General features: G+C 37.5%; 1 protein-coding gene across 13 annotated transcripts in view; it reads right to left on the bottom strand.

The window, feature by feature from the left end:
* MAPK10 (mitogen-activated protein kinase 10) overlaps positions 1-24,791 on the bottom strand; it is a 626,159-nt gene that overhangs the window by 179,746 nt on the left and 421,622 nt on the right. For 11 of the 13 annotated variants that reach the window (XM_025289763.3, XM_025289759.3, XM_044945682.2 and 8 more), the window contains one exon: positions 9,855-9,926. The exons of 1 other annotated variant lie outside the window; for it this stretch is intronic. In XM_025289763.3, coding sequence (XP_025145548.1) covers positions 9,855-9,920 — 66 coding nt within the window. In that variant the 5' untranslated portion in view covers positions 9,921-9,926. Of the gene's footprint in view, positions 1-9,827; positions 9,927-24,791 lie in introns of all 13 variants that reach the window. One more of the 13 variants, XM_025289769.3, reaches the window with a different exon arrangement.

Genomic DNA, 24,791 nt, shown 5'->3' with positions numbered 1-24,791 from the left:
AAGGTGAGTGTGGAAGAATTGATGCTTTTGAACTGTGGTGTTGGAGAAGACTCTTGAGAGTCCCTTGGACTGCAAGGAGATCCAACCAGTCCATTCTAAAGGAAATGAGTCCTTGGTGTTCATTGGAAGGGCTGATGTTGAAGCTGAAGCTCCAATATTTTGGCCACCTGATACGAAAAGCTGACTCATTTGAAAAGACCCTAATGTTGGGAAAAATTGAAGGCAGGAGGAGAAGGGGATGACAGAGGATGAGATGGTTAGATGGCATCACCGATTAAACGGACATGAGTTTGGGTAAACTCCGGGAGTTGGTGATGGACAGGGAGGCCTGGCGTGCTGCGGTTCATGGGGTCACAAAGAGTCAGACACGACTGAGTGACTGAACTGAACTGACAGAGCATTATTAACCAAACACTGAAAACCACAGATAATTCTGGGATCTTTTACAGCACAATTATTTTGACAGATATAAGCAATAACTTCATTTAATCTTATTACTACCTCAACCATAATTGCTCTCCTAATATTGAGCTACATTTACATTCAGGTTAAGATCATTCAACAAGAAGTCAAACCTGAACTTTTACATGCTTCAAGCAAACCAAACACATACTCACATAAACCAATAGAGAAGTTTATCATTACAGAACCAAATCTTAGGTAGTAGCTATGCATTTTTGTTAGATAGTATTTAGTAGCATAACAGAATCTACTTACTAACTGGAATAATTACTTAATAAATCTCTAAAAAAAGCCTGCCCGAGGTATAAGACATAAGTGTAACACTAAAGTCACTCTTTTGAAATCTGTGTAAAAGTTAAGTTTTTGTTTATTTAGAATGGCCACCATCTATGGCTAGGAAAATTATTATTACTATATATACATACATAGCAATTTGTTATCCAGACATTAGAGTAACAAAATAAAATTTAGTTACCTGGTCAGATAGTAATATTTTATATCTATTAAAAAAAGTGTTGCTTTAACTAGAAAATTCAGCATGCTCAGTCTTGGCCATTATATCTAACAAGGGGCTATACCAAAAAACACTAACTTCTGAAGACACTGAAGAACAATTTTGACATTAAGAACTCTACAAAGAGACTGCTATTTATGTCATTACCCAGTAATATTTTAGACCTTATACATCACTACTGTCCTTTGGAATTTATATAAAAGTCTTCTTTTTTTCCTACTGGTGACCAAAAGAATCTTAGGCTTCTTTGCTTTTAATTATAGTATTTTGGTTCTGAGTCCTATTTAGTCGCTACTCAGTTCAGTTAAAATTCTGTATAACCAATAGAAGATGTCAAAATTCCATGATGAGACTGGATAAAGACATTCTAGTAAAATGGTTCAGGTTTCCAACCCCAGAATAAAACATAATTGAATTCTGTCTTGGTAGTTAACGGCATTGTAAAGACTAAATGAGATAAAGTCTTAGTGAAGTCCTCACAGATAGTAAGCATCTGTTAAGTATTGAGGCGTTTCCTTTTCTGACTTGTTATCGTTTAGCATAGTTATCACTGAGGTTTTAACTCAAAGTGGAATAAGTTTTCTTTATGTTTTAAGCCAAGCTACTCCCTACTGTGCTTTAGACTAGATGGTGTGTTCTTTGAGGAGAGTCACCATATCCACCCTGTACCCCTAATTTCTACAAGTTACACGTCCATATTAGAGGTACTCAGTAAAGAAGTGTGTTAGTTGCTTAGTTGTGTTTGACCCTTTACAACCCCATGGGCTGTAGCCCTCCAGGTTCCTCTGTCTGTGGAATTCTCCAGGCAAGAAATACTGGCGTGGGTAGCTATTCCCTTCTCCAGAGGATCTTCCTGACCCAGTGATCAAACGTGGGTCTCCTGCATTGCAGGCAGATTCTTTACCATCTGAGGCACCAGGGAACCCCACTCAGTAAAGATGTGTTGAATAAATGAATGATGGAGCCAATCAATAATCATTCAATGTGTAGATGTCTCCAAGCAAAGAAGGCCCAAAGAGTTTCTGTGTCACAGCAAAAAAGCAGATCACTGAGCTCAGTCTCTTTATTTCTAGTGTTACATAAACCCATAATTGTTGACTCACTGACATGAACCTCCTGTCTCTTAAGGCTTTCTGAAAATCAAGAAATCATTTTAAATGATTTGTAACCAACTCGAGCATCAATAACAGGATAGGGCAATAAGTTGATAAATTCTTAGATAAATGTTAGATTAACACTTGTGATTAACAAATTAACCAAAATACAAATTAAATATATTCTGGTCCCATCACTTCATGGCAAATAGATGGGGAAACAGTGGAAAGAGTGGCTGACTTTATTTTTCTGGGCTCCAAAATCACTGCAGATGGTGACTGCAGCCATGAAATTAAAAGACGCTTACTCCTTGGAAGGAAAGTTATGAATAACCTAGACAGCATATTAAAAAGCAGAGACATTACTTTGTCAACAAAGGTCTGTCTAGTCAAGGCTATGGTTTTTCCAGTAGTCATGTATGGATGTGAGAGTTGGACTATAAAGAAAGCTGAGCACCGAAGAATTGATGCTTTTGAACTATGGTATTGGAGAAGACTCTTGAGAGTCCCTTGGACTGCAAGGAGATCCAACCAGCCCATCCTAAAGGAGATCAGTCTTGGGTGTTCATTGGAAGGACTGATGTTGAAGCTGAAACTCCAATACTTTGGCCACCTGATGCGAAGAGCTGACTCATTTGAAAAGACCCTGATCCTGGGAAAGATTGAAGGCAGGAGGAGAAGGGGATGACAGAGGATGAGATGGTTGGATGGCATCACCGACTCAATGGACATGGGTTTGGGTGGACTCCAGGAGTTGGTGATGGACAGGGAGGTCTGGCGTGCTGGAGTTCATGGGTTGCAAAGAGTCGGACATGACTGAGCGACTGAACTGAACTGAACTGATGTGCACTTATCAAGATGTTAAGATGTTGGGAAATTGACTTGATTTTCAAAGGTGAGCACATTTCTACTAGTGCTTTTCTGAGTTTTTATTTACCCTCTTTTATTCAAAAAGCACTTATTGAGCATTTCCTGAATTAAGGTAGAATTCTGGGGTTGGAAGACAAGGATGAGGACGCCCTGGCCCTACCCTAGAGGCCATCACCATTGAGCTGGGAAAGCATAAACCTGTACAACCAACGGTAACACAAACTGGGATGTGGTAAATGCTGTAGACACCAGTGGTTTGCATGTGGTTTCCAACATACATTATCTCTCTGTGCATATATTTCTTGGTTAAAACCATGACTCATCTATTCAGTACAGCAGAGTTCCAAAAACAGCAATTTTCACAGATTTTTTCTTAATTCACAGAGTGAAATTTAACAGTTCTTCACTTTTCTACTCAATTGAGAAAAGAGGGCTAATAAAGCTTACCTACAACTCTGGAGAATCAAGAGTTCTGGCACTTTCAATTCCCTGTTGGTCTATATTTTGTAAATGATTTATACAAGGGCAAACTTAAGATTGTTTTTTTATCATCTATGACAAATTCCTCCCCATAATAGAGCAAGAAACCTCCTGCCTGCAAAAGCGGCTTGATGTTTTTAAAGAAAAAAAAATGAAATGAATAGGAGTAGCTAAAAAATTCAATGAATCTCATGTTCTTCAAATAATTCAACAAAGAAATAAGGTTATTACTACAGTTAACTGACATATTTACTGTTGATAAGTAACTACCTGGGCAATTTTATTTTCTATATTTTCTGTGATTTCTTTCTTATAACAGTGAAAAACCTGGAAATATGATATAACTTTTTAAAGCCAGAGATTAAGATTCAAGAGACCTAGATTCTGGATATTCTTGTTGTTTAGTCACTAAGCTGCATCCGACTTTTTGTGACCCCATGAGCTGTATAGCCTGCCAGGCTCCTCTATCTATGAGATTTCCCAGGCAAGAATACTGGAGTGCATTGTCATTTCCTTCTCCAGGGACTCTTCCCCACTTAGGGATGGAGTCCATGTCTCCTGCATTGGCAGGCAGATTCTTTTACCACTGAGCCACCACGGAAGCCCTCCATTTTGGATATACTCAATCCCTAATTGTTGACAAGTTACTTAAAAGTCTTCACATACCACCTGTGAGGCAAGAAGTTGGGAAAAACCTAACCCTACTGTACATGGTGTTAAATGCCGCTGCATACCAGGGATCCATGAGATGTCTCATAAAATGAGAAGCTTTCAAAGCACATAGTTTGAAAGACAACTCAAGCAAATAAATAGATAAAACTCAAATAAATAAATTCTGTATTCATTTAGAGAAAATAAATACACCATTTTCTTTAAATTGCTAGAATAGTAAATGAGGCACACAGCTACAGGAACATCATCAAATTAAAATTCTCCATGGAAAGTAAATTAAGCACTCTGAGTCACAACTAGAAATATCCTGCTTGCTATGATATTTTTAGGGTTTGTTTTAAGTTATAGAATACACATGTATATTTTCTAGGTATTATAACTTCACAGTAAGCAAAAAAAAAAAAATCAGAGCCATTAAAAAAGTTCTTGCTTCATTTCTTCTTTTTATTCCTTTGCTTTAAACTCTTTAAGAACTCTTCCTAGAAACAGACATTCTGAATCTGTACCCAAATTTGGGGAGATGATTTAAAAATAAATTCAACCTACACACAAGCTTTTTGGATTAAAAATAATAGCTGAAGTTTTAAGATTTTTTGGATACTTTCTTAAATTCAGATTAATCTCAAAATATGTAAAAAATAAACATTTTTTGTTTGTTTTTGGTTTGGTTCTTAAGGGCTAATGCCCATGGTAAATGACTAGGATCATGGACACTAAGGAAATGGCTTGCAATCATAAAGCTTGCAAATGGTCCAGATATTCTAACCATAAATTCAGGCCTGCTCGTTTTCCACCAGGGCACTATCACAGCTGCAATTGACTGCATTAACCAAACATGTATCATTCATTCATTCATTATGCAAATATTTGGTGAGAGCCCACCCTCTGCCAGATATTATTGTTAGTACTACAACACAGCTGTGTGCAGAGGAGACAAAATCCCAACTATGTGCTGCTAATTATTCAACAACTGGCTGGGGTTGGGGGAGGGAAGAGGACTTATCTGCACGAATTGTTTATTTACATAATGTACATATTCCTATCATGGCAGATCTACCAACCCAATATCACTGAACTTAGAGCAGGCAAGAGGTGTGCACGCTCAACGCTTGTGAGCCTTGTCAGCCTGTGGGAGCTCACAGCACATCACTGGAAAAACTTCCATGCCCAAGCGAAAAAGGTATTCCAGCAGAGAGAAACAACATGCTAGTCACATATATCAAAAGCTGTCATGGAGGGGACAAAACAGAAAGACAAAGAGGTTGGGTAGGAAGTGTGAGATAGGCAGTGTGGAGTAGGAAGGGGCAATTTTAGATAGGTAAGCAGGAAAGACTCCTCTACAAATGAATATTTGAGCCAAGTTCTGAAGGTAGTGAATGAGTGAGATAAGTGGGCAATAAAGGAAGAGTATTTTAAGGAAGCGTGTCTAGGTGGCAATACCCAAGGCAAAGGCTTAGGTATTTATTTTAAGAATTTTTACCATTAGTGAGGTGGGAAGACATCTCACTGACCGAATGGTTTTTCTGTTTTATTTGTTTTCTTTTTAATCAAGGAGTGACGTGATCTCCCTTATATTTTTCAAATATATCTCTTGATGAAGTTTTGAGAGTAAACCCCTTAAGCTCTTGCAATAACCCAGGCTTGGATCAGAATCAGCTCAGTTCAGTTCAGTAGCTCAGTAGTGTCTGACTCTTAGGGACCCCATGAATCACAGCACGCCAGGCCTCCCTGTCCGCCACCAACTCCCAGAGTTTACCCAAACTCATGTCCATTGAGTTGGTGATGCCATCCAACCATCTCATCCTCCGTTGTTCCCTTCTCCCTCCACCTTCAATCTTTCCCAGCATCAGAGTCTTTTCAAATGAGTCAGCTCTTTGCAACAGGTGACCAAAGTATTGGAGTTTCAGCTTCAGCATCAGTCCTTCCAATGAACACCCAGGACTGATCTCCTTTAGAATGGACTTGTTGGATCTCCTCGCAGTCCAAGAGATTCTCAAGAGTCTTCTCCAACACAACAGTTCAAAAGCATTAATTCTTTGGCACTCAGCTTTCTTTATAGTCCAACTCTCACACCCATACAAGACTACTGGAAAAACCATAACCTTGACTAGATGGACCTTTGTTGGCAAAGTAATGTCTCTGCTTTTTAATATGCTGGCTATGTTGGTCATAACTTTCCTTCCAAGGAGTAGGCATCTTTTAATCTCATGGCTGAAATCACCATCTGCAGTGATTTTGGAGCCCCCCAAAATAAAGTCAGCCACTGTTTCCACTGTTTATCCATCTATTTGCCATGAAGTGATGGGACCAGATGTCATGATCTTAGTTTTCTGAATGTTGAGCTTTAAACCAACTTTTTCACTCTCCTCTTTCACTTTCATCAAGAGGCTCTTTAATTCTTCATTTTCTGCCATAAGGGTGGTGTCATCTGCATATCTGAGGTTATTGATCTTTCTCCCGGCAATCTTGATTCCAGCTTGTGCTTTGTCTAGCCCAGCGTTTCTCATGATGTATTCTGCATAGAAGTTAAATAAGCAGGGTGACAATATAAAGCCTTGATGTTTTCCTTTTCCTCTTTGGAACCAGTCTGTTGTTCCATGTCCAGTTCTAACTGTTGCTTCCTGACCTGCATACAGGTTTCTCAAGAGGCAGGTCAGGTGGTCTGGTATTCCCATCTCTTTCAGAATTTTCCACAGTTTATTGTGATTCACACAGTCAAAGGCTTTGGCATAGTCAATAAAGCAGAAATAGATGTTTTTCTGGAATTCTCTTTTTTGATGATCCAGCGGATGTTGGCAATTTGATCTCTGGTTCTTCTGCCTTTTCTAAAACCAGCTTGAACATCAGGAAGTTCACGGTTCATATATTGCTGAAGCCTGGCTTGGAGAATTTTAAGCATTACTTTACTAGCATGTGAGATGAGTGCAATTGTGCGGTCGTTTGAGCATTCTTTGGCATTGCCTTTCTTTGGGATTGGAATGAAAACTGACCTTTTCCAGCCCTGTGGCCACTGCTGAGTTTTCCAAATTTGCTGGCATATTGAGTGCAGCACTTTGACAGCATCATCTTTCAGGATTTGAAATAGCTCAACTGGAATTCCATCACCTCCACTAGCTTTGTTCGTAGTGAAGCTTCCTAACGCCCACTTGACTTCACATTCCAGGATGTCTGGCTCTAGGTCAGTGATCACACCATCATGATTATCTGGGTCGTGAAGATCTTTTTTATACAGTTCTTCTGTGTATTCTTGCCACGTCTTCTTAATATCTTCTGCTTCTGTTAGGTCCATACCATTCCTGTCCTTTATCGAGCCCATCTTTGCATGAAATGTTCCCTTGGTATCTCTAATTTTCTTGAAGACATCTCTAGTCTTACCATCAGAATGGATCAGAGTGGTAATGGAGAAATTGGTAAGATTCTAGATATACTTTTAAAGGGGAGCCAACAGAATTTGCTGACAGATTGGATGCAAAGTGTTGTCCAAAAGCTTATTCTGAAGATTTTGTTCTAAGCAACTGGAAAGAGGGGTTAGCATTTACTGAATTAGAGCAGAGCAATTTTGAAGGAAAGATCAAGGATTTGGTTTGCTATATGTGTCATTTGCTACACCTATTAGACATTTGAGCTGAGATGTAGAACAAGCAATTGGGTATATGAGCCAAGTTTCAGGGAAAGCCTTGCTAGAGGTATAAATGGGGAGTATTCACGGTATCGATAATATTTAAAACACTAGAGTTCAAATGAGAGCCCCACAAGAGAGAGCATGAATTTAGTGAAGATTTAGTTAACTACTTAACAAAAACATATTCTCAGTGCTCTGCAAGTATGAACTCACTTGTTTCTTATAAACCTATTACCTTTTCCCTTTTTACTAATTAACGGAAGCACAGTAAGGTTAACTAACTTGCCCAAGCTCACAAGTAAATGGCTAAGTGGCAGATTTAGAATTTCTAACCCAGGCTGTTCAGATTCAGAGCTTTGTTTTCTTTTTTTTTAATTTTAATTAAAAGAGGATAATTACTTTACAATATTGTGGTGGTTTTTGCCATACATTGACATGAATCAGTCATGGGTGCACATGTGTCCCCCCATCCTGAGCCCCTCTCCCACCTCCCTCCCCACCTCATCGTTGTCCCAGAGCACTAGCTCTGAGTGCTCTGCTTCATGCATCGAACTTGAACTGGTCATCTATTTTACATATGGTAATATACATGTTTCAATGCTATTCTCTCAAATCATCCCACCCTCATCTTCTCCCACATATTCCAAAAGTCTGTTCTTTACATCTGTACCTCTTTTGCTGCCTTGCATATACAATCGTCATTACTGTCTCTCTAAATTCCATATATATATATATATATATATATGTATATGTGTGTATATATATATATATATATGTATGTTAATACACTGTATTGGTTTTTCTCTTTCTGACCTACTTCACTCCAGATCCAGAGTTCTTATTAGAGAAATCATCTGAAAGCCTGGAAATTTTTGGCACAACAACAATTTAGAGGCCAGGAAGATAAAATAGATCAGTAAATCCTATTCATAGACCATAATACATTTTATTTTTCCATAGAAATTCTAACTACGCTCAGCGTAGAGAGTAGATTTACCAGTGTTTTGTTTTCTTTGTACTTTTCTATATTTTCTATAATAAGCATGTTACTTCTAGAATTAGAAAATATTGTATTAAAATAATATTATTTTGAGTTATTTTTTAAACCTCATTTCAAGGGACATATGTCATTCTGTGTATATAACCCATCTTGATGAGAAAATACAGCAAAAATCATTACATAAAAAATGGAAGTGCTGTTTGGAGTACGATTAGAGCTACTATAAAATTTACCAGCCACATAACAATTCTTAGTGTAAAACTGAGCTCTGTTAATGATACAATGACCACAGTCTTAAGTCAGAATGACCTAAACATACTTAGAGTAGGTATGTGTACCTCAAGTAGACTTTTTCTTAAGAATATCATTTGTATGAATACAAGAGTGCAGACCTTCTGTTGTCCATGTACGCTATTGTCACTAGTAGGTTAGAGATACCTTTATTTGTCACTATTGCTGCTAGTCTTACTTTTTCCCAACTACTGGCTAGAACAGGGCATTGAAAAACGAACTAAGGGCTGCGTGTGCATGCTCAGTTGTGTCTGACTCTTTGCAGCCTCATGGATTGTAGCCCACGAGGCTCCTCTTTCCATGGAATTCTCCAGGCAAGAATACTGGAGTGGGTTGCCAGTCCCTTCTCCAGGGGATCTTCCCAACTCAGGAACCAAAACCCCGCCTCCTGCGTAGTCTGCACTGGCAGGTGGATTCTTTACCACTAGTGCCACCAGGGAAGCCAAACCAAGCACTACCTACACACTTACATCTGAGTCCTGGAGACTCTGTGCTTGGGGCTCATCAGTCCTTGCATCAAAAATAATATCATCTATTTCAGCTATTTTGATTATTTAAACCACATTTTAAGGATTTGAAAAAGACATATTAATGCTGTTAAATATAGTAAGAAATCACTTTATACTGTGATTAAGTACAATATTTGCAATATTAAAAAAAATTTTCTTCATTCCTATTCTAAGATAAATGGACTGGGGGAAAAAAAATCTAGGCATCCAATTCTACTCCCTAGGCTACTTTTAATTCTATATAAACACTAACTTTAGTGTGAAACGTGCAAGATGAAATGGCAAAATGGAAATACAAGGGAATATACTGTACCTTGTTTTACCTGTAAGGAACACACACCTGACAAAAGGCAATTTTCACATCCAAGGTTGGTTCACTGCAGTAGTACAATAAATGGAGGCTCATAAATACCTACAGGAAAAAAGGGGGGCATGAATTGCTAACTCACCTAATCATTCATTATTTAATAGTTACAAACTTTAGTATAATTTGAATTATACACAAGGTGTCATACACAACATATATTTGGCATAATCCTTTTCAGACCAGTGCTAGGTACTTTTCACAAATTGCAAATATTAAATGAAATAAGGTAAAAAAGGTCTTATCATCTATCCTGATGGATGTCATCACAATCATGAAGACTAGATATAAGAAATTGAATATACCTCATATGTTAAAGTTAATTACATCCTATCACAGAGCACTTTCAGTTCTGGGCTTTCCTGTTGACTCAGATGGTAAAGAATCTGCCTGCAATGCAGGAGACCCAGGTTAGAACCTTGGGTCAGGAAGATTCCCCTGGAGAAATGAATGGCCACCCGCTCCAGCATTCTCAGCTGGAGAATCCCATGGACAGAGGAGCCTGGTAGGCTATAGTCCATGGGGTCAAAGTTAAGTACATCTTATCACAGAGCACTTTCAGTTCTAGGCATCTAATTCTTAAAAATATCAAATATATGTTCAAGAAGATATATATAAGAATATTTATTGTAGAATTAAGGGCTTCCCCAGTGGTTCAGCAGTAGAGCATCCGCCTGCAATGCAGAAGAGGCAGGAGACTCTGGTTCAGTTTCTGGGTCTGGAAGATCCCCTGGAGAAGGAAAAGACAACCCACTCCAGTTTTTTTGCCTAGATAAGCCCATGGACAGGAGAACCTAGTGGGCGATAGTCCATATGGTCGCAAAGAGTCAGACGGGACTGAAGCAACTGAGCACACACTCAAATAAAATTTAATTTATAATAAAAGTACAGACAGGACTTGGAATAATTGAATCAGAGCTTAGGCTATCAGCATAGATAAACATTTCAAACATGATGCCGAATGCGGAAAAAGTATCTTTCAAAAAAGTATCAATATCATTATTAGTGTAAAATTTTGAAGTATATAAAATAATATAAATTGCTTTGTTATCTAACCATATAACCATAGAGTAAAAAAGATACTATATTAACATGTGTTTAATCGTGGTGGTAAGAAAAGATATCAAGTATATTATTTTCTGTATGTTTCTTAAAACTCCTAAAGTTTTAAGGGGAGGATAATAATCTAATGGTGGAAGTGCCAAATTAGGTATTGGTTATTTGGAAATGATGAGGCAGCATCAGAAAAATCCAACTGAAATCTTATTCAGTTCAATTAAACACACTTTATTGAATATTTATTATGCAAAAGATACAATTCTGTGATTAAACAATTTTAAAACCACTATTGACAAAGACTTCTGTTTCAGGCAATATGAATGGCAAGATATCCTGAAAACCACTTTCAGTGCAAAATTGTTAAAAAGGTTAGATGAAAGAGACAAAATATTTTTAAAATGCATAGCTGAGCTGCTCAAAAAGAAAAAAAGGTAAGAAGAATTCTGCGAGACCGAAAACAAAGTGAAAGGATCCATGCGGAGAAGTAAATGAGCTGAACCTATCACTTGTGCGCAGACCATCTGCTGATGTCTGAAGATCAGAACCTTAGCTTTTAAAGGGCAGCAGGCAAGAAGCCGAAGCTTGGAGCTGATCTGTGATGGGTAGTCACACCAGAAACACCTGCATAACATTTACTACAAGAAGTTTCAAACAAAACTCTGGAACAAGCAAAATAATTCCAGAAGTTCAGAATTGCAAACATATACACACATATATATTTTTTACATTGGAATGTGTGTAGATTTTTTAAATACAAAGAAGAATGGCAGGAGTAGAATATATAAGACATTTCTGAAGAACAAGGTGGATATTTGAGGGAGTTGGGAGAGAATTGCTCCACCAGACAATAAGATTTAATATAAAGCTGTAGTATGTAAAGCTACATGGTATTATTGATGCTGAGAGAGTTGCTCATTCATGTCTGACTCTTTGTGGCTCCATGGACTGTAGCCCACCAGGCTCCTCTGTCCATGGGGTTCTCCAGGCAAGAATACCGGAGTGGGTAGCCATTCTCTTCTCCGGGGGATTTACCCGACCCAGAGATCAAACTGGGGCCTCCTGCACTGCAGGCAGATTCTTTAACATTTGAGTCAGCAGGGAAAGAAAGTGAAAGTGGAAGTGAAAGTCTCAGTCTTATCCGACTCTTTGGAATCCCATGGACTATACAGTCCATGGAATTCTCCAGGCCAGATTACTGGAGTGGGTAGTTGTTCCCTTCTCCAGGGGATCTTCCCAAAACCAGGAATGAAACAGGGGTCACCTATATTGTGGGCGGATTCTTTGTCAGCTGAGCCAACCAGGGAAGCCCAAGAATAGTGGAGTGGGTAAGCCTAACCCTTCTCCAGAGGATCTTCCTAACCCAGGAATCGAACCCGGGTCTCCTGCATTGCAGGCAGATTCTTTACCAGCTGAGCTATCAGAGAAGCCTGATTAATAGATCAGAGAGCCCAGAAGCAGATGCTTACATACATGGAATCAAACAGATAATGTTATGTTAATGTAGATGTTTAAACCTGATTACATTAAAGATACCTGGGGAAAGATGAAACTGTGCATTAAACCATGCAGAGACAATTAGTCATGAATATTGGGGCAAGGGGAGAAAGGACGTACACCCTTTGCTAAGAGACAGTTGCTTCTCGTATTTGTGCAAGTCTTACAGGCAGAGGCGCTGGCTGCCTTTATTCCAGACTATGTTCTCAAGGATAGTTATAAGAAAAAACAGCCTTGGAAGGGAAAGATGCCACTCTCTGGAGTATAAGGCAGGTTTTATTACTATCTATTATCCAGTATAATATAGACAAGGTGCCCCTCTAGGTTAAAGGTAAGGCATGCTAACCGCCCACTACAAGAGATTTGGGTAACCCTCTTTTGTAACACAACTCACTGTTTGAGCGGTAGTCATCTGACCTTCCTTGAGTCACCCTATGGGAACTGGGTTTGAGAAACTGGCATGAATTCTGACACTGTAGCTCCTGCTGTTAATGTGAGTAGTAAAGAACTTTTCACCTGACTCGGGAACTGCGTTTCTTCTGCCCCAGCATCCTCTGGCAGGCTTGTTAGCTTGCAGGCAGAGAAACATCTTAGACTGTTAAAAGTTCTTGACAATCTCTACCTCACATTGTATACAAAACACAATTCCAGATGGATAAAATTGTTTAAGAAAGTCCAAACTTTACATAATATGGAAGGAAATGTAGTTGAATGTCTGAAAAATACATCATAAATAATATGCAAGTTGCTGGTGGGAGTTGGGAGGGAAGTTCAAGAGGGAGGGCATGTATGTATACCTGTGGCTGATTCATGTTGATGTATGGCAGAAACCATCACACTACTGTAAAGTAATTATCCTCCAATTGAAATAAAATTTTAAAAAAATATGTAAGTTGCTACCTTATAAAGGAAACTGTTGACAAAACAGACTACTTAAAATGAATCATTTCTGTTTATGAAAAAATGTGACAGGGTTAAAAAAAAGTAGGCCGTAAATTCAGAAAAGATATTTGACAGACACATAACCAGAGGAAGATTCATCCAGAATCTATAAAGAGCTCCTAAAATACGAGAATAAAAAGGCAGAGAATCCACAAGAAGAATGGACAATAAAACATGGATTACATTTCATAGAAAAAGAAATATAAAAGCTTTCATAAATATATGTGTAATTTTAAGCCACACTGAGATACTATTTTATACCTATCAAATTGATAAAAACTGAAAAGTAGGATAATGTTCAGTTTTTACAAAGCAGTTGCTCAGATGGGGATGTTTATACACTGCTGATAGTTATACACTACTGGCAGTTGGAATAACCAAATTTAGGGGCAAAATAGCACTATGAAATAAACTTACATACCCTGCTGCTGCTGCTGCTGCTGCTAAGTCGCTTCAGTCGTGTCCGACTCTGTGCGACCCCACAGACGGCAGCCCACCAGGCTCCCTCGTCCCTGGGATTCTCCAGGCAAGAACACTGGAGTGGGTTGCCATTTCCTTCTCCAATGCATGAAAGGGAAAAGTGAAAGTGAAGTCGCTCAGTCATGTCCAACTCTTAGCGACCCCATGGACTGCAGCCTACCAGGCTCCTCCATCCATGGGATTTTCCAGGCAAGAGTACTGGAGTGGGGTGCCATTGCCTTCTGCTACCACCCAGCAATTCTATTTCTACACATATTTCCAGAGACACTCTTGTGTTTTGCTACCAGGATACATATAAAAGGCAGTTCATGAGAATACTTTTGTAATGGTAAAATAAATAATATAAGCATGTATAATATCATGTATGAAACGAGTCGCCAGTCCAGGTTCGATGCATGATACTGGATGCTTGGGGCTGGTGCACTGGGATGACCCAGAGGGATGGTATGGGGAGGGAGGAGGGAGGAGGGTTCAGGATGGGGAACACATGTATACCTGTGGCGGATTCATTTTGATATGTGGCAAAACTAATACAATATTGTAAAGTTTAAAAATAAAATAAAATTAAAAAAAATAAAAGTCTTAATAACAATCTCAAAAAAAAGGAAAAATAAATAAATAAATTATATTGTGCTAAACAAACAAAAAAAAAACTAATACTAGGAAAAAACAAATAATCATAGAAAGACCGATGAATAAATAAACTATGGTACATTCATTGAGTACAAAGCAAAGAAATGGTTGTTCAAAGAAACAAACATCCAGGTGACACAATATCATAAACATGTTAAACAAATGAAAAGAAATCCTACAGTATGTAGTTTTTTTTTTCTTTGATTGGGCTTCTTTTGTTCAGCAAAATGCTTTTAAATGTATCTATGTTGGCATAAATATCAATAATAGTTCTATTTATTGCTGAGTAAAATGTATCAGTTAATGTATCTATTCTGCTTTTAGACACTAGAGGTGTTTCTATTTTTTGGATATCAATAATGTTGCATGAACATTTATGTACATGTATTTTTGCACAAATATGTTTTCATTTCTTTGGGGAAAATATCTAAAGAGGGAATTGTTGGGTCATTGGATAAGGATATATTTAACTTATTAAAAACTGTTAGACACATTGGCTACCCACTGTAGCAATGCATAAAAATTCAGTTGCTTCACATCCTTGCCAACAATTGGAGTTATCAGTTTTCTAAATTTTAGTGAGTATTTAGTAATATTTCATTATAGTTTTATTTTTTACTTCCCTGATGACTAATAGTGTTAACAACTTTTCCATGTGTTTATTGGCCATTTATTTATCTTATTTGGTGAAGTGCCTTTTCAAGTACTTTGTCCATTTGGTGAGACTGTAGATAGGGGAAGGGGGTTGTCTTTTTATAGAAATTTTAGAAATTCTCTATTTCGGGTAAAAGTTTACTATTACTTACATGTATTATGAATATTTTCTTTCAGTCTGTAGCTTACATATTCAGGTTACTAATGTTGATTTTCAGTGAATAATAATTTTATGAAACTTATTTTACAATTTATTTTCCTTTAATTATTAGTGTTTTCTTGGTTTTGTTAGGGCTATTTGACCACCCCAAGTTCATTAGGATTTTCCTGCACATTTTCTTCATGAAGCTTGACGTTGTTATTTTTATTTTTAGGTCTGTGATACCTCTCCAATAAATTTCAATTCATGCCATGATGTATATGTTGAGATTCACTTTTATTTCCTTACTGATACCCAGCGGCTCAAACATTCTTTTTGAAAAGACTTTCCTTTCCATATTGAGTTGCCTGCTGTCTTCGTTCAATTGACTGCACCAGTGTAAGTCTATTTCAGCACTCCATTCTATTCCATTTATCTGTTGTCTATCTTTAACCCAACACCATCCTGTCTTGATTACTGTAGATTTATCATAGTCTTAAAATTAGGTAAATACTTCAAATTTTTGTTTTTATTTGGGAGACTAGTCGAGGTCTCTGCATTTCCACATTAATTTTAAAATCAGCCTAGTGTTTCAAAATATTAATAAATTAAAAAAGAAAAACTTCTAAAATGTTGTTTTGGATTGCATTGGGAAGAACAGATATCTTAATGTTGAGTGTTCTATCCACCACAATCATAGTATATTTGTCCATTTACTTGCTGCTGCTGCTGCTGTTAAGTCGCTTCAGTTGTGTCCGACTCTGTGCGACCCCACAGACGGCAGCCCACCAGGCTCCCCCGTCCCTGGGATTCTCCAGGCAAGAACACTGGAGTGGGTTGCCATTTCCTTCTCCAATGCATGAAAGTGAAAAGTGAAAGTGAAGTCGCTCAGTCGTGTCCGACTCTTAGCGACCCCATGGACTGCAGCCTACCAGGCTCCTGCATCCATGGGATTTTCCAGGCAAGAGTACTGGAGTGGGGTGCCATTGCCTCCTCCAGTCCATTTACTTGAGTACTCTCTAATTTATCTTGGTAATGTTTTGCAGTTTACAGTATATAAGTATACCTTATATATTTTTTAAGTTTACTCTTAAACATTTATATTTTTGATGCAATTATAAATGACATTTTCATTTTCACTTCCTAAACACTCATTTCTAAAAATAAAGTCAATTTTTGTAAGTGACCTTATATTTAGAAGCTTGCTAAATTCACTTATTATGTGTGTGTTAGTCACTCAGTCGTGTCCAACTCTTCGGTACCCCACACACTGTAGCCCACCAGGCTCCTCTGTCCATGGATTCTCCAGGCAAGAATACTGGAGTGGGATGCCATTCCCTTCTCCAGGGGATCATCTTGATCAACAGATTGAACTCAGGTCTTCTGCACTGCAGGTGAATTCTTTCCTGTCTGAGTCACCTAAATCTAGTAAATATTTTGCTGATAGTTTAGGAGTTTCTTCATACACAAAAATGTCTTCAGTGAAGACAGTTTTTGCTTTTTCCTTTCCAGTATGCCTTTTTTTTTTTTTTTCAGCTAATTGTCCTGCCTTTGAAACGTTGAATAGAAGTGATGACTTGCTGATAATCTCTGCCTTTTAACAGATCCACATATCCATTTTCATTTAAATTATGAACTTTAGTTTTGAATGTGTGTGTGCTAAGTCGTTTCAGTCTGTTTCAACTCTGAGAGTCTATAGACTGTAGCCTGTCAGTCTCCTCTGTCCATGAAATTCTCCAGGTAAGAATACTGGACTGGGTAGTAATGCCCTCCTCCAGGGGACTCTTCCCGGGGGATGAAAACCACATCTTTTATGTCTCCCGCATTGGCAGGCGGGTTCTTTACCACTAGCGCCACCTGGGACGCCATTAGTGTTGTATTTATTCTTTTATCCCAATTTTCTGGAAGAGCCTTCCTGTAAGAATTGAGCATTGTTTTGTTTCCCATTTTATTTTACATAATAAGTTATTATTTATACTTCTTTTTCTTTTTTCAATGAGTGTTGTTCTAGAGTTTGCAATCTTCATTTTTAATTTTTAGTAAATTAGATTCAAATAATATTATTCTACTCCACACATGTAGTTTTAAAAACTTACAATAGTATGCTTCAATTTTCACCTCTAATCCTTTAAGGTATTGTTATCATATGTTTTATTTATACATATTTTATAAACCCTATAGCACATTGCTATTATTTTTCCTTTGCTTAAGTCATTCTATTTTAAAGAAATTTAGAATTTACAAAGAAAAGTATTTTATATTTAATCATATATTCTAGGTGTAGTCCTTTCACACCTCTAAGTTTATTCTTAAGCACTTATATTCTTATATTTTCATGTTATTATAAATGACATTTTTATTTCATTTCCATTTTCCAAATGCTCATTTTCCACATTTAAAACATGATTTTCCATGACTTTCCTGGTGGTCCAGTGGTTAAGACTTCGCTTTCCAATGCAGTGGGTATGGGTTCGATCCTTGGTCAGGGAGATAAGATCCCACATGCCTTGAGGCCAAAAACCCAAAACATAAAACAGAAGTAATACTGTAACAAATTCAATAAAGACTTTAAAAATGTTCTACTTCAAAAAAAAAAAAAGGGGGTTGTTCCCTTGCTGTTTCACTACCTCGTGTGTGCGTGTGTGCTCAGTCACTCGGCCATGTCCACTCTGTGACGTTATGGACTGTAGCCTGACAGGCTCCTCTGTCCATGGGATTTTCCAGACACGAATACTGGAGCGAGTTGCCATTTCCTCCTCCAGGGGACCTTCCCGTAGAGTGCATTAAATGGGGAAATGTTCTCCCAGCCACTCTCAGTCTTTTCCTTCTTCTCACAGCACTTTGTTCATACTTTTATTATGAGTATCTTATAATACTGTAACTGTTCATATGTTTGCTCCATACTATATTATGACCTTTGGGGAAAATGATTCTGTTTTATTCATGCTCACAACACCAGGACAGAGCACTACTCTTAGTGTATAGCTAATGTCAAATAAATGTTTATTGAATAAAAAAAGAATCAAAGGAAAAAAGCTTCTTTCCTTCTCTACCACAAATCTAAGTATTATCACTATCTTCTCATATTGAGACCTGTGAATTTTCAATAAATTTGATGCAAACAAATTAGTAATGAGGAGTCTGCAGTAGTGAAAGTACGAAAGAGCCTAGCAAAGACAGCCTCAGAAATCTTACCAAGCAGGAATGTTTTTGTTCTGTACTGCTGAACTGGACATGTGGGAAATAATAACATCCAGCCCACCCACCTGAAATGAACAATGTATTTTAATTTTTAATGAATGAATAATCTTTCTATGGAAAGCAAGCATCTTGACCTTTCCTGGTTTGCATTATAAAGATTCCAAATGTATTAATTGCATCTATGACCAAGTCACTAAATCAAGGCAGAAGCTTCTTGGGCTACAAAGGGACATTAAGGGAAAAAGGACACTCAGTATGATAATTCTAGTGAATTACAGAAAGCTAGTCTGGTAATTATATTTCCTGATAGCATGGTAGAGAACATCTGGCACCATTACATAGAAACAGCATAAATGGCCAGGGCATTATCCTGACATTAGTCTGCAGTGGAATTAGTGAGAGCATCTTGGAATCTATGAATAGCTTGAAAAGGGAGGGGATGGTAACTGGGGGAGTTTAGTGCTTTCAATTACTGGTTGTTCTTTTGGGAAAACCCCCATATGTTCATTTCTTGCCATGTACTCTACTGAGTTCCTCCTCATTACATGCCTATAGGAGTTAATGGCTACTCTGAGCAGAACAGTAGGCCAAATTGCATGAATGAGATACACTTGAGAATTCATTAGGCTAAACTGGTGCACAGCAGTTGCTATAAAAGAATGTAACTATGATGTGTTTTAATAGCTTAGACCAATACTTAAATTCTTTTGTATGTGAGATGTGCCAGCTAAACCACAGGAAGCTTGAGAATCTTTGCAGATGAAAAAATCAAATTGTTCTGGGCAGCTCCAGGCTCCCATGGTTTGTCACTGAAATGCAATATATAGAGGGGAAGACCAAATGAACTACTGATTCCAAAAATAGCCTAAGGTCCAGCAGTTGCCAAGGTGAGTTGGTACACAACAAACTCATTGTAAATAATTTTTGTATTTCATACATGTCACATTTATTATAAATGACTAACAGCCTGCAAGCATATATACAATATTTAAATACAAAGTAACTGTTAATTACAAAAAACACTGCCTCTTCTATGCCCAAAACAATTCTCCCAACTATGTGCAGAAAAAAAGTAATTATATCTTAAAACTAGTAATTATCTTTCCAAGTGCTGATATAGAAAATGAAATTAAATTTAATTTTCTATTAACAACTGTTTATATGTTCACTTTAAAATATTATTAAGTCTTTACATCCATGGACTATCATTTAGAGCAGGACTCAGCAAGCTGTAGTCCATGGACCAAATTCAACTCACTGCTGCTGCTGCTAAGTCGCTTCAGTCATGTCCAACTCTGTGCGACCCCATAGACAGCAGCCCACCAGGCTCCCCCGTCCCTGGGACTCAACTCACTACCTGCTTGTAAATAAAGTTTTATTGGAACACAGCCCATTGATTCATTTACATATTATCTAAGGCTGCTTTTACACTATTGTGGCAGAGCTGAGTAATTGTAGGAGGGAATATATGGCCTGCAAAGTCTAAAATATTTACCATCTCACCATTTACAAAAATGATTGCCTCTGATGAGAGCACTCTTCCCACAAACATCTAGGAGAACATAATTAACTTCAGGACATATGCTATCTCCTTTCAAGGAATCAGTGCTTGTCTACCTCTAAAAGCTGCTGCTGCTGCTGCTAAGTCACTTCAGTCGTGTTCGACTCTGTGTGACACCATCGACGGCAGCCCACCAGGCTCCCCCGTCCCTGGGATTCTCCAGGCAAGAACACTGGAGTGGGTTGCCATTTCCTTCTCCAATGCATGAAAGTGAAAAGTGAAAGTGAAGTCACTCAGTCATATCTGACTCTTAGCAACCCCATGGATTGCAGCCTACCAGGCTCCTCCATCCATGGGATTTTCCAGGCAAGAGTACTGGAGTGGGGTGCCATTGCCTTCTCCGCCTCTAAAAGCTAAGTATCTCTTAAAATATTATTTATATAACAAGATGATTCCTTCCACAGAAGTCCTCTGATAAGCTTATTTAGCAGAAGTAAAGCAATAGAGACCAAAATGTAAGCGATGGGTGGTTGTATTTTGTTGTTGTTTAGTCGCTAAGTCGTGTCTGACTGTTTTGCAACCAGAGATGGGGGAAAGAGGCAAATGAATAAGAAATGGAGTGGAGTATTAAGAGATTGAACATATCAAATAAAAGATGTAGAAGTGGTGAAATTCACCAACTCAAGAATTATAACATGTACAAACATTGTTGAGCCTTCTGAATTTTGGACATAGAGCATTGCTTCCAGTCCTGGAAACCTGGTAAAGTTAGCTAACGGAAACTCATATCACAAAGCTCTACATGTGCTGGGTAAAATATAACAAAAAATTAACAGACAGCTGAACTTATAGTAAAAAAGGAAAACTGCCAGTGATGTTGAAGTTAATAAGCTTACAAAATCTGAGTGTGCACATCTCTTCCCACCTCCATGCTCAATGATACTTCTTCAGTTGTTTAAAATTGGCTATGCTGGGGATATGCTACAAACCTGAGCACTTTTTCTCAGAGAGCTTATAATTAAACATTTACTAACACACCACTGGAAGTTATGAGGTACCGAAAATGATAGAGAAAAAAAAAAAAAACACTAAAAGATGATTCATATATTTTCTATAAATATCATGAGGAAAGCAAACATCACAAGTGAGAATCGTCAGATACTGTAAAAGAAATATTACAACACCACAAGAATTTCAGACATGACAGAAAAAAACAGAAAGACCATATGTAGGAATGAGCAGAATAATTAAAGAGTCAAAATAAATGTCATAAGAAATAAGCTAGTGATGTGATAAAAGGAAAAATGGATAGATTTGAAAATGAACTAAATAGAAATTGTGAAAAACGTAGCTTTAAAATTAAAAGCCTTATAGATTAAACAGGTTAAACTGAAACAGTTGAGCTAATGAACTGGTAGGACATTCACAGAAATTTGTGACAGAATAATAAAGAGATGAAAAATATGAAAGATTGAGAGACATATGCAATACAAGGTCAAAAATAAATATAATGGGAGTTCCAGAAAGAACAAAGCAAATAAACAGAAAATGCAAAGGGGCAATATCTGAAGTAATAATGAAGTAATAACGTGAATTTAATTCTTAAAAACTGAAAAACATAATGAAGTGCTTAGCAGGATAGATAAGGATATATCCATGCCTAGAAATATCATGACCAACTGTAAAAGAGCCAACACAGTGATAAAATCTTAAAAACAATTAAAGATAAGAGTCAGAATCCCCAGAAAATAATGACTGGACTGAAGGAAGGCTGATGGGCATAAAATAAAGTGGGTAGGAAAAACGATGTTTTAGAAATAAACCAATTAAAACACGCTATAGAACTAACATAATGAGAACAATAAAACGTACAAACAAAAGAGATCAGTTTATCACCAACATATATTAGAAAAGTGCTCTAATGTTGATAAGAAAAATTCTAATTTTGATGACGAGACATAGCATGATTGGCAACCAGCTGAAAGAGAACTAAATAACACTGGAGATATTCTTCCTCCTTCACCAAAGAGAGATACAGACACCAAGCAAGGTGGTCAGTACAACAGAAAATCCCAATACAAAAGATGGCTACCAAAGTAATTTTTTAAAGGGCTTCGATCTTCAGAGTGAAGAAATAAAAAATAAGATAGCATTTTATTCACCAAGGGCTTCCCTGGTGGCTCAGATTGCAAAGAATCTGCCTACAAAGCAGGAGACCCAGGTTCAATTTCTGGGTTGGGAAGATCCCCTGGTAAAAAGCAATGTTTATCCACTCCAGTATTCTTGCCTGGAGAATCTCGTGGATAAAGGAGCTGAAGTCCATGGGGTCTCAAAAAGTCAGACAGAAACTGAGTGACTAACACTTTCACTTTTCACTCTTTACTCACCAAATTGAGGAATTTTTTTTTTGATGAAACAATATTAAATGCAGAGAAACAGACGTACCCTGCTCTCCTCCCCCCAAATATTCATTTTTCTCAATACTTCACTCATGTTTACCCAATATAAAATACACACTAAATAAATACTTGTTGAGTGAATCAATAGGTGTTGCAAATAAATATCCATTCACTAAGGGGGTAGTTGACAACAGGTATTCAATTGCTTAAAAATGCATTTAAGACAAGTAATTCTGTACCTAAGAATTTGTGCTAAAGATATAATCAAATATCTTACAAACATCTAAGAATGTTCACCACAGCACTATATATAGTAAAATAATTGCAAAATAGTGTTCAGTAAAATGGGTTAATAATTACTGTAAAACCATATATCATAATTCCATTTAAGCATTTATAAATTATAAGATGGATGAATGTTGACAATATATCATAAAGTGGAAAAACATAACAGATATATATTACAATACGTCCTCAGTCTTTTGGGCATCCCTGGTGGACCAGTGGTAAATAATACTCCTGCCAATGCTGGAGACAAAGGTTCAGTTCCTGGGTGGGGAAGATCCCCTGTAGGAGGAAAAGGCAACCCACTCCAGTAATCCTGCCTCAGAAATCCCATGAACAGAGGAACCTGGTGAGCTACAGTCCATGGGGTCGCAGAAAGTCAGACACTATTTGGTGACTAAACAGCAACAACTTCAATCTTTTAAAAACTAAATGGATATGGATAGATATGAATATAATTTTACAGAGCTAGAAATGTGCTTTGTGCTTTTATGTATTTTCCAGTTTCTACAATGAAGACTACCTCTTTTTAATAAGGAAAAATGTTATTACAGGATATGGTAAAATAACAGATGCAAAGCTTTTGAAGCGAAATAAAACACAGCAAACATCTAAGCAACTTCTTTTCACAGATGAGAAACTTGAGGCCTAATGGTAAACAGTTAGTAAATCTTCCAAATTCATATACGTCATCAGTGAGGCAATAAGGACTCTAATCCAAATGTCCCAAATGCTATGCAGTAAACACAGGTTAAGATTCCTCAAAATGTTGGCTGGCAAACATTTTAAATATACCAGTGATGGCCTCTGAGGCTTCTGAGATGGCTCAATGGTAAACAACACACCTGCCAATGCAGGAGATGTAGGTTTGATCCCTGGGTGGGGAAGAGCCCCTGGAGAAGGAAATGGCAACCCCCTCCAGTATTCTTGCCTGGAGAATTCCGTGGATGGAGGAACCTGGCGGGCTAAAGCCCATTAGGCCGCAAAAGAGTTGGGCCCGGCTAAACAACAACAAAAATAGCCTCTGACCAACTGATTTTTTTCCCTCTTCTAAATGCTCCTAAAATTCATGTATATGGGGCTTGCATCCAGACACAAGTGTTTTACTTATTTTTCTAGAATATCCCGTATACAATTACATTAACACAGAGAAACAAGATTTTTCATCATCCTTATAATTTATAAATCTAATAAAATGTTTCTTGAATTGCTTCTAGTGGGTTTAACAGATACCTCCATTTCAGATCTCATTATCACAAAACTTATTTTGTCTAGGTGTAAGATCTAAACTACTATTTTTTTGCCTGGTTATATCTTTTTTGTCATGACATTTTCCATCTAAATATCAAGAAGTATAAGGCTCGGCTCCTCTGTTACTACAAGAAACTCTGTGTATCTCCCACCACCACAGACATGATCATATTCACAGAAAACTCACCATCTGACATCTGCATGCTCCATTCACCCATAGTCATTTGTAGGTTTGTGTGTGTGTACACATGTGAATTACATGTGGTCTTTTTTTCTAAATAGTTACCCGAGGTAAAGGGAAAAGAAAGTTGTGTCTGACTTTTTGAAATGCCATGGACTGCAGCCTGCCAGGCTCCTCTGTCCATGGAATCCTCCAGGCAAGAACACTGGAGTGGGTAGCCTTTCCCTTCTCCAAGGCATCTTCCCGACCCAGGGATTGAATCCTGCATTGCAGGCAGATTCCTTACCTTCTGAGCCACCAGGGAAGCCCCAGATAAGGGAAAAGATGATTTTTTTTCCTTAGTGATTCTACATTAACAATATTTGTAAAGCATGGAGCAGAATGTTTTTTATATAGTAAGAGTTATCTATGTATCTTTATATATACATTTGATTAGATAAGTAAATAACATTTCACATCACAGAGGATAAGACATACAGATTACAAGTCCCAAACAGTAAAAATAGACAAAATGTTTGTAGTTTTATTTTTATTTTTAGTCAGAATTACTTATGAAATGTATAACCATTTTTATACTAACTTCACTTTAAAAGGAAAATTTGAATTCTTAGCAAATGAAGTCAATGAACAATATATGTATATATCCAGTATCCACTCTGTCAGGTGCTACAGAGAGGACTCCAAGTACAAAAGT

This window comes from Bubalus bubalis, chromosome 7 (genome assembly GCF_019923935.1).
Source record: "Bubalus bubalis isolate 160015118507 breed Murrah chromosome 7, NDDB_SH_1, whole genome shotgun sequence".
Classification (NCBI taxonomy): domain Eukaryota; kingdom Metazoa; phylum Chordata; class Mammalia; order Artiodactyla; family Bovidae; genus Bubalus; species Bubalus bubalis.
Note: the sequence above shows the minus strand (reverse complement) of the source record. Positions and strands in the feature narration are given on the sequence as shown.